General features: G+C 47.2%; 4 protein-coding genes across 4 annotated transcripts; 3 read left to right on the top strand and 1 right to left on the bottom strand.

The window, feature by feature from the left end:
* The first annotated feature begins 189 nt into the window (after window positions 1–189).
* On the top strand, window positions 190–3,476 carry EDB82DRAFT_482622 (ankyrin repeat-containing domain protein). The gene is made up of 2 exons (XM_025732156.2): window positions 190–662; window positions 712–3,476. Exons 1-2 carry the CDS (start codon window positions 476–478, stop codon window positions 3,468–3,470), a joined length of 2,946 nt encoding a protein of 981 aa, XP_025591109.2. The 5' UTR covers window positions 190–475; the 3' UTR covers window positions 3,471–3,476.
* Window positions 3,477–4,661: 1,185 nt separating this feature from the next.
* On the top strand, window positions 4,662–5,237 carry EDB82DRAFT_482620 (uncharacterized protein; the record flags this gene model as incomplete). The annotated part of the gene is made up of 1 exon (XM_065608196.1): window positions 4,662–5,237. A coding segment is annotated over exon 1 (427 nt), but the record flags the coding sequence as incomplete, so codon positions are not given.
* A 4,382-nt stretch (window positions 5,238–9,619) lies between these two features.
* EDB82DRAFT_469939 (uncharacterized protein) lies at window positions 9,620–12,782 on the top strand (the record flags this gene model as incomplete). The annotated part of the gene is made up of 3 exons (XM_065607938.1): window positions 9,620–11,614; window positions 11,667–11,974; window positions 12,164–12,782. The coding sequence occupies 3 exons, from the start codon at window positions 9,620–9,622 to the stop codon at window positions 12,780–12,782; spliced, it is 2,922 nt and encodes a 973-aa protein (XP_065465300.1).
* A 694-nt stretch (window positions 12,783–13,476) lies between these two features.
* Window positions 13,477–15,273, bottom strand: EDB82DRAFT_542783 (putative sugar transporter; the record flags this gene model as incomplete). The annotated part of the gene is made up of 5 exons (XM_065609363.1): window positions 13,477–13,592; window positions 13,645–13,931; window positions 13,983–14,332; window positions 14,386–15,046; window positions 15,104–15,273. 5 exons carry the CDS (start codon window positions 15,271–15,273, stop codon window positions 13,477–13,479), a joined length of 1,584 nt encoding a protein of 527 aa, XP_065465299.1.
* Between the last annotated feature and the right edge of the window lie 459 nt (window positions 15,274–15,732).

Genomic DNA, 15,732 nt, shown 5'->3' with positions numbered 1-15,732 from the left:
GTGTGTCTCTATTACCTGCCGTCCTGAACGAGGCCAAGCTGACAAGCTGTGGTGGCTTCATTCAGCATTGACATTTGATTTTTGAAAAAGACGAATCAACAGCCAGGAAGTTACGTCACCAGCTAAAGCTTATGGCACTTGTACCTTCGCTTCCAAGCCTCTTTGGCAAGCCACCCCAGATTTTGGTAAAGAACAATCATATCAGACAGCCTAGAGCCTGGTCGACTGATCGCATACAAATATGCAGACGCACCTAACACATTATCCATTTCTCCACTGAGCTTTATACGTTTTGAAGTGGTCCAATCCGAAGTCACCACAGCTTGGGCGGAGTTGTTTCCAAGCTCAATTCTAGCAAGATCCAATAAGCACACTCTCTACCACAACCTCAATAAAGTTCTCCGAATCAAGCAACGTTCCGGTTACACAACACAAAGTTTATGAAATTTGGACAGACAAATCTCAAAGCTACGTTATGAATCGGGTAGCTAAGAGAAGGACGAATATTCGGTCAGGTGACTGGAAAATCATTGGTCGTTATCTGAGCAAGCGCAAAGACCGGCAGTCTACCGTCTATCTCAATGGAAATGCCCTCTCAACCGAGAAAGTAGAGCGAGCAATATATCGGAACTTTCCCACTACTCTTGAGCGTTTACAGGAAGGTAAGATTGACCTCCTCATAAGCCTGACCAAAGACTAAGAACAGCCCAGAGCCTTGCCCGCCCTTGCCAGAGGGCGTCACCATCAGCACGCCACCACAGTCACCAACCCAACCGCATGATGGGCTGTACTCTCTTCCAAGTGGTTTGCCGTCTTTCCTTTTTAGGATTCCCTATGATAGTCTGGCATTAAGCAAAGCGGCCAAAAATCTTGACTCCATGACATCCTCTAGTGCTTTGGATTTTGTCCGCTCAATACTTCCTTCACAGGAGAGAGAAGACTTTATGTCACAGGAATACATCCAGGCAGTCTGCAACGAGCTTCGAAATACAGTGCCAGAGCGATTCGAAGGCGAGCTTGAACTGATAGTGAACCGATTGCTGGAGCCTAGCCCGGAGCAAATCGTCAGATTCGCGGCTGAACGATTCATCAATGACCGACTCACGCCCGAGGAGATGCAACGCCTGTTCAGATTAGTACAGACTTCCGGATATGATGATTGCTTGCTTTCATGTCTCAAAGTGGAAGCAAAAGCGACGAAATGTCTAGCGACAGCTATTCTTGGAGCGGCAATGTTAAACAACAACGAACATTTTGTACGCGTCGCTCTTGATCATGGAGCAGATCCAAATTGTAGTATTCCCATCAGGTACCAGACGCCTTTAAGTCTTGCTACTCGAGACCCAGCAAAGTCCAAACTAATCCCCATGCTTCTTGACGCAGGGGCTAAACCCGATGATCGGGATATTTACCGAGTTGCTAAGCGTAGGGACATCGACTTAGTGGAGCGTCTCGTTCCTAGGGCTACCTTTCCCGATATCGGAAGGTTGGTCATACTTGCTGCACGTCGCGGAGACGTAGAGCTTTTCCGCTCCCTCATAATCCTTGGGGCAACCCATAACGAATGGTCACGGGGCCCTAAGGAGGCCCACCCACTACATCTCGCGCTTCTAGGACACCATTTCGAACTTGCACAGCTTCTTATCGACCTCGAACCGCCCGATGATAATCGGATTGCATATCTCAAGCTAGTGGTAGAACGTGGGGACAGGTTAGCAGCAGAGTTCCTGATTCAGCATGGGACAGATGTGAATGCTCGTATGCCTTATGGAACAGAAACAGCTTTATCATTGAGCATCAGGCAAGGCAATCAAGACATAATCCAGCTTCTCCTACGCCACGGAGCCGACCCTTGCGTTGGTGGACCAGGCTTCCTACCACAGCGCCGGGTAATAGGAACTAATAGTGACTCTATTCAAACTGCCCTCGAAGATGCAGTGCGCAGTGGGTCCATCGAAAAGACCCAGCTCTTACTATCAATGGGGGCAAAAGCCAAAGAATCGGATACCACTTCGTTTCTGCTTGGTTTGGCCGTGAAGAAGTCCCCTCATTTGATTCCTGTTCTCCTTCGAGCTGGTGCAGATATATCCAACATGTTCGAATGGACTTCATTAACCTCGGAAACCAGTCGTGCAACAATGCTTGAGGTGGCTGTTGAATCTGCTACAGCAAGTGGCAGTCTTGATGTTGTGGAGATCGTTTTGCGTTTAGGCGCCCCGGTGAACAGGGTCATACCAGACCCCGATATGCCTTCTGCTCTTCAGATAGCAGTGACTCAAAATATGAATCACAGACCTCTGAGCGAAGTCCTTACGGTGGACCTGGTTCGGCTCCTTCTGGAATGGGGTGCGGATATTGACGTTCTCGAATTCTTGAGTCTCTTCTGGGATGAGAATGAAGATAGTGAGGCTGTTAAAATGACGCTTGTGCAGTCCGCAGCGGCACAGGGACGTACAGCTCTTGTCAGGCTTCTCGTTAGTGCTGGTGCAGATTGCAATTCGCCAGCAGGAAAGCACGGCTTCACGGCAATCCAAGCGGCCGCCCGGTTTGGGGACGCGGAGATGGTAGAATACCTTATACAATCAGGTGCTGATGTGAATACTCCACCAGGCCCAAACTATGGTTTGCCTGCACTGGTCGCGGCGGTGGCAAGAAACGACTTGAAATCAGTTTCATCTCTACTTCAGGCTGGGGCAGACCCAAATACTCCCGGAATCGTCTCGGTCGATTCCGTTAGACAGAAGATGACGGCATTACAAACGGCATCATGTCAGCCTGGAGGTTATTGCTCCTCAAAGGATAGTCCAAAGCTTAGGCTGAAGATGCTGAAGCTCCTACTAAACGCAGGGGCCAGCCCACAGACACCTCGATTCACGGATGCCAGGAAAGATAGGTCCTCACTAGCCTGGGCCGTGTATTGGGACGACATTGATGCCATAAAACTCCTGCTTGACTTTGGGGCCCATGCAGACGTTGCCGAGGCATTGCAGACCGCTCAGGACTATGAGAGTCCACTAGAGATCTTGTATCTGCTGGGAGCTACTTGTTGCGAAGATGCAAGACGATCTCGAGACACCCTGAGTTGCAGGTGCGGCAACTTTCAAAGCCAATTGGAACCTGGTCGAGATCCTTGCGTCTTCCCTGTACCCCTTGCAGAAAACGAGGTCAGCATGCACCAGCTGCTTGAAGTTGGCCAAGACGGGTTTCCTTGCTGCCTTCACTCAGCCACTTTGCAAGGCAACTTCGCCAAGGTGAATCATTTGTTAGAACACGGCGCAGATGTCAATTTAAAGGGCGGCAATACCTGTATGCGACCATTGCAGATAGCGGCAGAGAAAGGCTACGTTACTATAGCCCACAGACTGATTCAAGCAGGTGCAGATACGGCAACAGCAGTCAGTGAAGCGAAGTGCCATCGTGGGCTTGATATATGCTATCTATTGCAGGTCGATAATTCTGGTCAGAGTTAGGTAGCTGCAATTGATATAATATTTATATAAATAATGATAAATATCTAGGAAATGTACGTATACGCAGGCTATGTAAAGATTATGCGTTATATTACTAACCTAGGATATTAAAGAGTTATAAGAATGTCATATTCAGGGAACAGCAAACTTCAACTAACTCCCCCAAAATCTTACAATGAGACAATTATTGAAAAAGTGTTGACAATGATTTGTGCTGAACAATTTAATAAAGCATGAGCAATTTCCATAGCAAGAAGAATTAAAATGTATTCGATGGCACCATCAATCCTTTCGACAAACAATTTGTTATGTCTACTCATAGACTGTGTGCACTTTGGAAGACTGCAACCTTTATCTTATCCCAACTTCAAACGGTGAGCATGGTCACAAGATATATCCGTACATGGGGTAACGACATAGGGTAGGTATGGGTCTGCTCATGGCAGGGTGCCTGAACCACCCCTGCACTTTATGGAGACCTCTCTAAAGAGACATGATTATGATTGGGAAAGATCCTTGTAGTCTAATGTGGTAAATTGCGAAGATGGTCGGAATCTGACATAAAGTTTTGTCAAACCAATGTTAAAAACTTTGTTATCTTAATAGGAAAAGGGAGTTCCATGAGGCGCTAATGGCTAGTTCTTACTTTATAGACCTTGCTCAGTTTGAAAGCTGTTAGGCACGCTCTGGGGATGGATTTATCATCATTGAGAAGCCGTGGATAGAATTGGTTAGTTTATCATACCGAATCTTACCAATATTACAGGGGTAGATGATATGAACCAGGGACTAGGACAGCAGAACTACAAGGCAATGGGTCGCCTGGCCATGGCGATGACAGAAAAAAACGCCTGACGTTCTTTCTCGCTAGCTATACCCACCGACCCCGTTTGTCCCTCCCTGTCATCCTTCACATCTCTTGACTGAACTTGTTCGCTCTTACGATAAAAGCGTCAATTCAATCGACTCGTATTTATCGTCAAGCGTGACGGCTAACGATATCAATTCCACGGGAGAAGGATGGGAATGAGTTCGATCTACTTTGCGATCTACAGCTTCTGTCTCATCTCTACATATCTTTTGGGTTTCGCCAGAGCTGCCAATTTGCTGGAAGATGGAGATGACTTTAGCAATAATTTGGTGTCTGACCTTGCGCCGTTGCTGGCCTTATTTGGCGAACGGGTCACGACTCAATTCATGAGCCAGTCCACCGGTTGGGCAGACTGCGTTGCTCTTGCTATGGCTCCAATGGGTGTCATCACCATTATTGTCAGCGCGATTCGTGTAACCGGACCTCGTTGGCTCAAAGCAGTTGTTGGAAGAGCCAGAGAAAACGTTGCCGCTGCCGAGCTCGAAGTCATGTCTTCAACGTCATCTGAAGCCTGTGAGCTATGGAATGGTAAGACAAGGGCTGTCGTGCGTTGCCCTGGGGCGACTGACAGTTGTGAATTCATTTGCATCTATCCCACGTCTATGCTGGACAAGAGACACAAGGGAAACACCATCAAACGCGTGCAGATCATGGATATCAAGAATGCTAAGAACCGCGACAAAATCGGGGACTCCAATCAACAAGAGGCAGGAACAGGGACGCCTCCCCCCGATCAAAAACGAAACAGCTTGATATCGCCTGCATCTAACGACACGATTATCATAACCCGCAACACAGCGCATCTTGCGCCAAACATGACTCTTAATTGTAGCGCAGACGGAGAGCGTTGGCAGATGTGGGCTTGTGCAGTGGTGGGCATTATCATTCAATCAGGCGTGTTAGTCTTCTTCGGCTTCTTGACCAAGTACAAGACACTAAGATTTGAGAAGGATGGTAGCCCGGTGGAAACGTATGCCATGCCTATGGCGGTCGTAGGCACCCTGATCTTGAATCTTGGTATACTTGTCTGTGCACATGCTGTAGACGAAAGCAGCAAGGAAGAGGTTTTCGAGGTCACTGACAGTTCAGCTGCAGTAGCTATGGTTTGGCTCCAGAAGAAAACTAAAGTCAGTGAACAAGACTTTGATTCGGCAGCAATCTACCCAACAATGAAACGCTCTAGGGCTTATACATCCGAACGAACGATTGACAATGATGGAAGTCAAAAGGCTAAGACGCAGGACAAAGACTGGTGGTTGAAGTTCATGTCAACTATGGGGGCTGCCACAAGTCTTTTGGGCTTTTTTGTTCAGTTTATCGGCCTGAGGGGAATGCATTGGCTGGCTACAATCGCACAACTAGGAGCGATCATTATCATGACAATCCTCAGAGCAGTGGTCCGTCGACATCTCGCTTTAGGGCTAATGAGCCATGATTTATGTGACTCTACGGGCTTCGAGTTGGAGTGGTTCGTCTCGTCCTTTTTAAACAAAGGCGGCATCTCTTGGATTCCTCAAGAACACCCACAGACACAAAACGCCGACACCGACGGAAAACGAACAAAAGCGTCCAAGTTTACTTTCGAGATACAAACGAATGATACAGAGGTTGTGCAGTCCTCAAACTCTAGTTTCAGACAAAGAGATGCCACTCAATCGTTCCTAAAGGTCTCCACACTACAACACCCACAAGGAATTCTTGACTTGCGACGCCACCTGGGCGAACTAAGCAAGTGGAAGGGTCCAGCCTCGACAGAAGCAATAGCTGTCGCAAACGCCATTGAGAAAACCATGAATTTCGTTATGCCGTTATTGAGTCAGAAAAAGGTTGAAAGAGAATTCGTTTGGACAATTAGAGTAAACTACAATTGGGGACAATCCGAAAACAGCAACGACAGGACTCCCAAGAACATCGGGATGAATCTCAGGTATTCTCTAAATAATGGGTGGACAGCGCCTGTGGATGAGATAGAAGCTGCACTTTCACTTTGGCTTCATTCTATGAAAGAGGTCCAGGCTCCTGATAAAACACAGCATGACTTTCCTTCTGGCAACGATCATTGGATACGTGGTAGCCCAGCTCAACAACAACGGTGTCTACAAGTACTCGGGCCATCAGAGGATGTCTTGTTACGGGATCTTACGTGGTGGATGCCTAAAGGTCTTGATGGAATTCTAGCAGCCCGAGTGAAAGATTCTGATGTGATGGACGATAAAAAGTTCCCCTACACAGTCAAAAGGGAGCGAGTGGGACACAGCGGTCGAAGGTGCCCCACACGAAAAAGGAACGAGAAGTCATGGACTGAGGATCTTTCTTATTGGGATTGGAAACCAGCAGCTGATCTCCATCGTGATACTGATGAGATTATGCAAGAGAGAGGTAATATTGTGGTTCAAAGTCAACAGAAGAGCCCAGACAGCCAAGAGCAACCCACACCCGATGTGTTTCAATGTTTAGTGATAGAATCCCAAGATCTTTTGAAGAGGTTTTATGCGAAGGAACTATTCTCAGCCTTCATTTGGGCTCTGGCGACACACCTGGGAGAATCGACCATCAGCCGACAGCTGCAGGCAAACATAAAGCCCGACAACGCCACAGGAACCGACGCCTGGAAGAGTTTCTCTTTGGAGAACCCTGAGCTCTCCCGTTTCATACAAAGTCTAACAGAACTCAATCTGTGGACGGAGCAAGAAGCGTGGCGTAGTATCATTCCGCCTCTTAGCGCTACAGACAACCTACCAGGCCTCAACGCTGTCATCGAAATGGCACAGAACAAAGCAACTACGCTTGAGAGGGATCTCGCTTGGGGCCAGGCAGGATCAGTGTATCGATGGCTTTTCGATATCGGCATGCCATCCTCCCCGACAAGCCACATTTATGTCAAGTCTACCGCTATCATGTTGAGATTTCATCAAAGGCTGTCGAGCTCCGATAGTCCCCACAGTGACAAGACGTATAACGAGAAAGGGGACGAACTGGAAAAAGAATTGGCTAAAGTGAAAGGATGCTTGAGACGTCAGGAAGAACAAAACCATGCGGTTCAAGGCGACCTGAGTCTCTTTTTCGATATTCACCAAGAGCTACAGAGACTCGTAGAGGATCCTGACATCCATGGATTAGTCGAACATCACTTCGATGGAATGCTTTATCTCAGCAGGCCAGAGCGACGCGTCTATGGGACATTTCAGAGACCAGGCGATATTTTTGATAGAACACGATTACACCACGCGATGAGAAGCAAATTCATAGACTACGAGGAACTGCCAGGTGAGGAGATGAAGTCGCAATGGGGAGGTTTCGACTACTGGCGGGAACATTCGCCACGGATGCACCAGGAGTATATCAAATGTATGGAGCCAGTGGCGACAGAACTCGAAAGTCTTAGCCTTTACCCATTCTGGTTGGTGAAAGGCATCGCTTCAGCCATATTGTATCCATTTCAAACTCTGGAATATCTGCTGGATAACGGAGCAGATCCTAATGCCCGAGATTTGGACCATTGGACTCCCCTTCACTATGCCTGCCAACCTATTACTTTGGATGGTAAAACCTATACAAGTAGGGATTGCTTCAGAGTCAACACTCTTATCGCAAACAAGGCGAATGTCAATGCGAAAGGCCTCGATGGCAATACCCCTTTGCATTGTGCAGCCATTTCGGGTCTGTCCCATTTGGTCAGGTTGCTTATCGACAGCGGAGGTAATGTCAAAGCGGCCAACCTTGAGGGCCGGACGCCCCTTCATCTGGCTGCAATGGCGAATGATCCAACAACTGTCGCTTTACTGCTCAAAAACGACTGTGATATCAATATAAAGGACCAAGCTGTGCAGACACCACTCCACTTAGCTGCTATCTCAGGGCAGCTGGCTTGTATTACGAAGCTCATTGAAAATGGAGCAAGACTCGATGTCGTTGACAATTCTCAAGCAACGCCACTTTACCTAGCCGCGATGGACGATTCTCCAGAGGCCTTTAAGGCTCTTTTGAATACTGATACCCTGCGTCTTTCGATGACAAAGGCCATAGACGAAGAGAACCTGGATCTTATTTCTCTTCTTATGGATGAGACTGATCCAGATGCATGGCCTCTAGCGGACAAACATGGCCAAACACCGTTCCATGAAGCAGCCTCTAACTCGAAGTTGAAATCTCTTGACAAGATATTTGAAAAAGCAAGAGAACTACAGTTCGATCCAGAGGTTGCTCTCAAGAAAAATATTCTCGGTCAAAACGTCATTCACGTCTATCGGCCAGATTCGGTGGCCATCATAGTCAAACACTTGAAGCCATCACCTGAGCTTTTAAGAAGGTTAATAGAAACGCAAGATGATGAGGGTTGCACTTCACTTTTGCAAGCCATAAAAGCGGGACAGAAAGAAGTTGTCTCTATTCTCATCGACGAAGGAGCAAATTCCCGAACGAGTTCCAATGACAAGAAAAACATACTACACGCGTCCTTGATGTTGCCTCCGAATCACCTACAGCATGTCATACAGAAGATCAAAGAGAGAGAGGGTTGGGCTCAAACTCTATCTTCGATGCTTGAAGAGGAGGATGTCAATGGAAAGACACCACTAGATTTAGCAAGAATTTTTCCGATCAGGGAAAATGAGGAACTGTTGGAAAAGGTGTTGGAGGAATGCAAACGAGAACTCAGGTCGCAAGGTATATAGAGCGTAGGTTTTACACGAGCACAATCGTTTTGGCTAGGCTAATGGAACGCATACAAAAACTATTTTGAAGACATAGCAGTTTACCTCAATAATTAATAGGCGATAGTATTTGGCATGTTTTCGATTGACAGTATTGTTTGGGCTTTACTGTCAAGCCGCTGACGCATGCTTACGCCCGGCTTCAGCTGAACGTGATACCAGATGCAGATCGAAGCGCCCTAACATACTAAGCGGTGTGAAATAATGTCTCTGATGTGGTAGGTGTGGATAAGTGCTTGTCCTATCAGAAGTGTTCACCATGTCAACGAGTACCAAATCGGTATGTTGGAGTTGGTTCCATTTTCAAGCCCCATGGCCGGTTGCCTCTTTTCTTGTGGGTACTCTCCGCTTCAATACTGAGAAAGCTGAAGTAAAAACATAAGGAAACTGGGGAGAAGGATGAATTAAACATCTATAACAGGATCATACCTATCGAAATAAAAAACAGTTTTTCAACAACGATCTATTTGTAACCACTAACCCATATTTAATAGTTATTTCGCGAGAACGGTCTCTTTCGTTGTTTTCGTACTTACCATCCATATTCAATTCTCTCACAAGTTATCATGTCGTCAATTGGGAAAATCAATGGTGCCCTAAACTCCTTCACGGTTGAGAACACTGCCGCACTTGTCAACGTCAATCTTGATCTCACGCTGTTTCGGTGCGAGCCATCGGCTGAGTTCAAGCCTGTGGGTTCTGCGTTAACCATAAGAAGAAAAAAAGAGGCCGAGACTGGACAAACCCATAAAACAGCCTGCAAGCTGGGGTTTCTTCTGAATGATATCATTCCAGACACACCATTGTTGCGCAAGGCCTACGGCAACCGTGTGAGCGAGATTCTATCTAGACCAGATATTAACCCCCGCGGGACCGATAACGATGGTCCATTTCAACCGTTCATAGGCGCTGATTGCACAAGCATTTGGGCCGCTGCAACATCAGGAGACGCTGCAATCGGTGTTCTCCTTCTTACCTGTATGCTGGCTCATGCCTTTGACGCGAAGAAAGCAGTCTCTATCTGGTCTGAACTTATTGACCAACGCAAACGCAATATCCAGCTCCTTCTCGAGACTGGGAAGATGTTGAACCCAAACACAGTCGTCGCATCCAACCAGGACATTACCAGGGCTGAAATCAGGACGTGGGATGCGAGTGCCCGGTCCTGGCTACGCAGAGCTGACCTTGCAATGACCTCGCAAAAGACAAGGTTCACCCTTATTGCGGAGAACATAGCAATCCCTTACCCTGGGGGAAGTTCGATGTTCGAAAAAGTCACGACAACCTGGATAAGGGCTATGGAGGTATTTGAGAAACTACTTGCCAATAGCCCCCAGCAAGCTTGTGATCGGTCAATCATTTCCGGAATCTACGCTTGGCATCTGTATCCGGACCTTCTGGTCTTTCAAAAAGAAGCCAAGAAAGTTCCTTTCAACGATACCCTTATTCCGAACTCTGCAGTTTTAAGTTTGGGACTTGAGTACAAAGGCACACCGTCCGATAGCTTTATCCGCTGGTCTTTAGCGTTGTCTCACCTGAGGTACTATGGTGATCCTGTCCAGGTCAAGAGCAATGATGCATTCACCCGGATACGTATGCCAGATATGTGGCTTCTTGCGCTAGGGTCATTACTTGGTAGTTGGGCCGTGCCGTACACAAGCCTGAGTGTCGGAATGGCATGGTTTGAACAACTTGGGCATAGGTTGCGTGAGACTACTCAGTCCAATCGGATCGAACTGACCTGGCTGTTGCGAATCTGTGACGCCGTCACTGACCTATCTCCTGAGCAACGCGATACTGCTGAGAGACTTGTCAAGTACGGTTGCAGACGAGGCGGTAGTCTGTTGGGTATTGAGGGGTCAGTGCCTACTCAGATAGCCTTCTTTGGTCTATGCAGTCCAGCATTCTTATGTGCTATGAGCCAGGAGGACGAAATTGAGGTTGGAATAGAATGGCTTAGAAACGTCTCCGTTCAAGCGGGTATCGAAGTCCAAGACGTGGTCATTTCGCACTCAAAGAGGATTGGGTCATATGACTATACCGAATGGATTACGACTCAACCTGTCCACCTTCAGCTAGGGGGAAATGAGACCAGCCAAGACATGAAGAACAATGGACAAGTCAGCTATATGAGGTGGGTTCATTGCCCAGTTGACGGTAACGACCATGCGACACGTTCAATGCTGGAAGGAAGGATTAGAGCCATTAGGGAACGGGGAGAAGCCTGCGAGCTTATTACTCACTATAGGGGCTTTCTCCACAGTCACCCTTACCATGAGAATTTTGTACGCACTTGGCATGAGCCACCGCAAATCTTCAAGTTATATGATTCTCAAGAAGCGGAAGAGCAGGAAGACTTCATAGATTATCTCGGTGGGCACAACAGAGGCTACGGTGGGTTTAACCTCCGAATCAGAACCAAGAGGAAAGGTGGGCGTCAGTGGTTTAGTATCCTTCGAGAAGCTATTAGACGCCACTACGACATACAAAGAGGGTTGCAATGGATATCGGATTCGACAAGGTCAGACAAAGTCGTAAGATATCTACTCTCCTATCTCTGTGTAAGTTTAATGACAGCGATGTTATTGTATCCTCGCTGATCTATCTAAACAGAATCAGGCTGCGTCAGGTCCAGAACGAAGGCTCAAGCGTAAACGAAAAGGGACGAACTCATCAGAGGTACAACTACGACATAACCGATTCCAGAGCTATTTCGATGTTATGACCAATCTCCTCCCAAAATCATCCGAGATGGTAGTTGGGATGCGAACCTTGGAAGTCGCCCACAAACTATACGAAACGCTTCCAGGAGCCACTGTCTCTTTGCGCGTCATCGAACAAAACCTACTCAAGGCACACTGGCTCCCATATTCCATCAAAACGATATTGGGCCTGATGTCGACTAACTCACGAATGGATGGGTACGAAAAGATAGTTTCCACTCCAGTTGAATAGCATATGAAAGATATGACCCGCCAGGACTCATTCGCATGCGTTGCCATGTTCGAATCAGGCCACCTCAATATCGACCCGGCGCGCTTAACAGAAGTCATCGCTCTGTGCTATGAAAACTCAATATTCGTTGCCGAGATATTACTTCGCGATCCCAGTGTGGATACATCGTCACTCGGTCTCGCTCACATGGTTGGTAATGTAGGAAATGCTGGTATGGTATTTATGGTCTCGCCCATCGAACCTCGAGTGCGTCCAGCCCAGCATGACCCGTCACTGATCGATCACCTCAAGTACGACAACAGTGTCGTGGACATGCTCAGAGGAACTTCTCTTCACCTATCATTCACAACATGGAAGATGCCGCTTGACTGGGAAACGACAGGCGAGATAGACCAAGAGGTCTTCCTGCTCGAGTCAGTCGTATCGGTACAAGATAAGGGAACATGGGTGGCAGATATTGATGTTCTGGAGAGGGAAAGAGAAGGCATTGATATTCTCACGTTCACATGTGGCTGTTCAGATCCCCATTTCCCTGCTGATGCCGATGCCGTTTCGCTTGACACATGGGAGGAGCTTCTTGATCCTCCTCCTTGTGTGGGAATATTCAGAGCCAAAGACAACTGGGCGGCTCGTCTTGCAGCGGTCTCCATCTTGATCCAACAAGGACGACAACACGTTGCAGCCATCGTTGACGGTGATAGAGTCTGTTGGCGTTGTTTGAAAGAAACGTATGCTGAACCGGAACCGCATTTTCCTCAAGTTTTGATTTATTGAGCTATTTCATTTTTTCAACATCACATTGGACGACTTCAATAGTGCAAGCTTTGCAAAGAGATAACACGATCTTTTTAGCCACCGCAAATTGAAACCGCACTTCAACATTCTAGTCAGAGCGTATAATCTTTTCTCACAAATGAAATCTTCAATACCACCTAAACATGGCTCGGATATTATTTGTGAATAGAGCTTATCAACCAAGGGTGGTTTACTTCTCAGCTAGCTCAAATGCCTTTTTCAACGCCTTGTCGACTGGGACTCTGTACTCTTGGAATTTCGCTTTGCCAAAAGCCTCCTTTAACTCTTATAAGGAAAATGCCTTATTCTTGACTTTCAAGATAGTAAGCCCTATAGCCTTCTATAAGTACCGATGAAGATTAGTGGGAACTGAGTATAATGGAGCTACGTCAAATACCTTGGCTTTGGAAAACACTAGTGAGAGAAGACAGTTATTACTGCTTTCCATGGACAGTGCACCAAGCTGAGCTTTACAACGTAATCTGGGAGGAGTAGCATGCAGACTGATTTGTCTCGGACTCATTATGTAGCGGGCAGAACTTGTCCATCATTTACTTAAGAGGTTTTCTAAACTAATGGTATTTACGTTTTCATATCAATTCTTGTAAAAGCTTCCAGCCTTCAGCATACTTATAATGTGGGGCTGCAATGTTGGTCTAACCGTGTACATCAGTCAATATACACCTTCATTATATTCTACAGGTCGTCTCTTAGACTTTGGATCCTCGTTGTCAGGCTTTTCCGTAGCATCGTGACAAGGCGCTTTCCAGTCTGTAAGGTGCGAACTTTCTTAGTATATACACATCAAAAACAAACCCAACGAGTAATTCAAAGTACTTACTCCGAGTATGCCGAGCTGGAATCCCCTCTTCAAACATTAGATCAATCTCCTCGAGAGTGCGACCCTTGAGCTCAGGGTAGTAGAAGAAAGCCCAGATACAAGCAAAAAATGCGAAACTGCCATAGATGAAGCCAACTTTAGCTCCGGGGTTAGCGTACTCAGGGTTCATAAGATAGGGGAGCGTGAAGGTGGTGGTGAAATTGGTTAGATTCTGGACGGTGAAAGAAGCCATGGCGGTTTTGTCTCTGAGTCGTGGAGCAGGTATTTCGGCGGGAATAAGCGTTCCGCTAATGGCCATGGTTAGCACAGCACAAAGTAATTATGACCATTCAGCTCACAGTGGAACAAAGGATCCGAGTAGAAAGTACCCATACAAGGGGAACATCGAGGCGATGACAAGTTTGGATGAGTCGCTTGGATTGCGGACGGTACCGATACCGCCAACCACCATCATGCAGATCGAGGCGAGAGGGGCGAGGGTGAAATAAAATCCTCTTCTACCGACATGGTCGACGAGGGCAAGGAATGTCAAGGCGCCGGCGATGCCTCCAACTTTGATGATGATAGTGAAGACGTATGGATTGTATACGTTGAGGCTTTTGATGAAAATGGTACCGTATGTATTGGCGAATGCTTGACCGGATGCGAGAGCAAAGAAGTTGGAAATCATGGCTACGTTTGTACGCCTCTAAAAATCCGTATTAGCTGACGTAAATAACGTTTCGTGGGTGAAGAACTTGCCAAGTTTGTGCCCTTAAAGAGGTCTATCCAGCCACTCGCTTCCATGTTCCTTTCAAGTGACATCTTCATCCGCGCTATGTCCTCCCCGACGTTGTATTCAGGGTAGCCATCGTTGAGATACTTCAGACTGGCGATAGCCTTGTCTTCTCTGCCCATTCTGATGAGCCATCTGGGAGATTCGGGGACCAACCAACTGAGAAGAAGAGCAAGAGAAGGTGCAGAGAACAAAACGGCCACGGGAATCTTCCAAGAGTCATCGCCAGGGATGGAAGCTGTGGCGTAGGCGACGATACCAATGAGGAGAGAACCGATGAGGCGTCCAAAGACGTACATGGTAACCATTGCTCCGCGAACGCGAGATGGGACTAGCTCAGCGGTGAACATGGGAATGAGCCAACCTTCCATGCCTGTGTAAATGTTGACAATGCAGCGGCCAGCGAGGATCTGACCATACGACTTGGCTGTGTAGCTGACGGCGATGCCGGCCAGGCAGATAATGTTCATGATAACGTAGACAGTACGACGGCCGAACCTTTCGCCAATTTGTGAAGCCATGAAAAGAGCTGCAGCATAGGCGATGTATGGAATGGAGTTGAGGAGAGAGATTCGTGGTACTGATGTGACATACGCCGTTCGGGGCACACTCGTCGCCAAATGTGTGCTGGAAAGCTATTACCATGCATTGTCAGCTTCATAACACTCAATTACATCCTCAGACCAGGACCTACCATCCATTGCTTGAATTGTATTATAGATCGCAACGTCAAAGCCATTGCTAAGAACATTGAGTGCAACAACTAAACAAAATGCACCCACAGGCAAGGTGAAATTGTGGATGAAAGGCAGATCACTGAGAGCATTCCACACCGAAGTGTTTCTGATACCCATCTCGAGGGCAGTAAATGGCGATGGAAAGTATGAGGGATATCCTCTTGGAGGACCAGGAGATAAGACTGTGAGTCCTGTGTGACTCTTTGTAGCAAGGATATTTTGGAAAGAAATAGGTCCGATTAAGGTTGGGAGCGGACGACTTTGCATTCTTTGCTTTTACCCTTTCCTAGAGTCAAAGCGTTGAACTAGAGAACGGCCTACTGAGATCTTCAGACTAGTTACCCCGTGGGGAACAACGGTAGTGCAAAAGGAGTGGAATTTGTCACTGAATGTTTATGAGGGAGCCCGGAAAAGCCGATCAAGGTGTCTCTACCCGAATTCTATCCGAATATTACCAGTAGCGCAGTTTGACGCCAGGTTTCCCCTCCCTTTTCGGCTATTCGGAGCAGGGGTGTATACTGGGCCAACTAGTCGGATGCGAATGATGACTTACTGTGGGCTTCTCCATCCTTGCAA

Source organism: Fusarium venenatum (genome assembly GCF_020744135.1).
Source record: "Fusarium venenatum strain MPI-CAGE-CH-0201 chromosome Unknown EDB82scaffold_1, whole genome shotgun sequence".
Lineage (NCBI taxonomy): Eukaryota > Fungi > Ascomycota > Sordariomycetes > Hypocreales > Nectriaceae > Fusarium > Fusarium venenatum.
Note: the sequence above shows the minus strand (reverse complement) of the source record. Positions and strands in the feature narration are given on the sequence as shown.

Coding starts and splice junctions, on each gene's coding strand:
- EDB82DRAFT_482622 (XM_025732156.2), top strand. CDS start 476: ATGAATCGGGTAGCTAAGAGAAGGACGAATATTCGGTCAGGTGACTGG. Junction 663..711: donor TCTTGAGCGTTTACAGGAAG/GTAAGATTGACC, acceptor AGAACAGCCCAG/AGCCTTGCCCGCCCTTGCCA.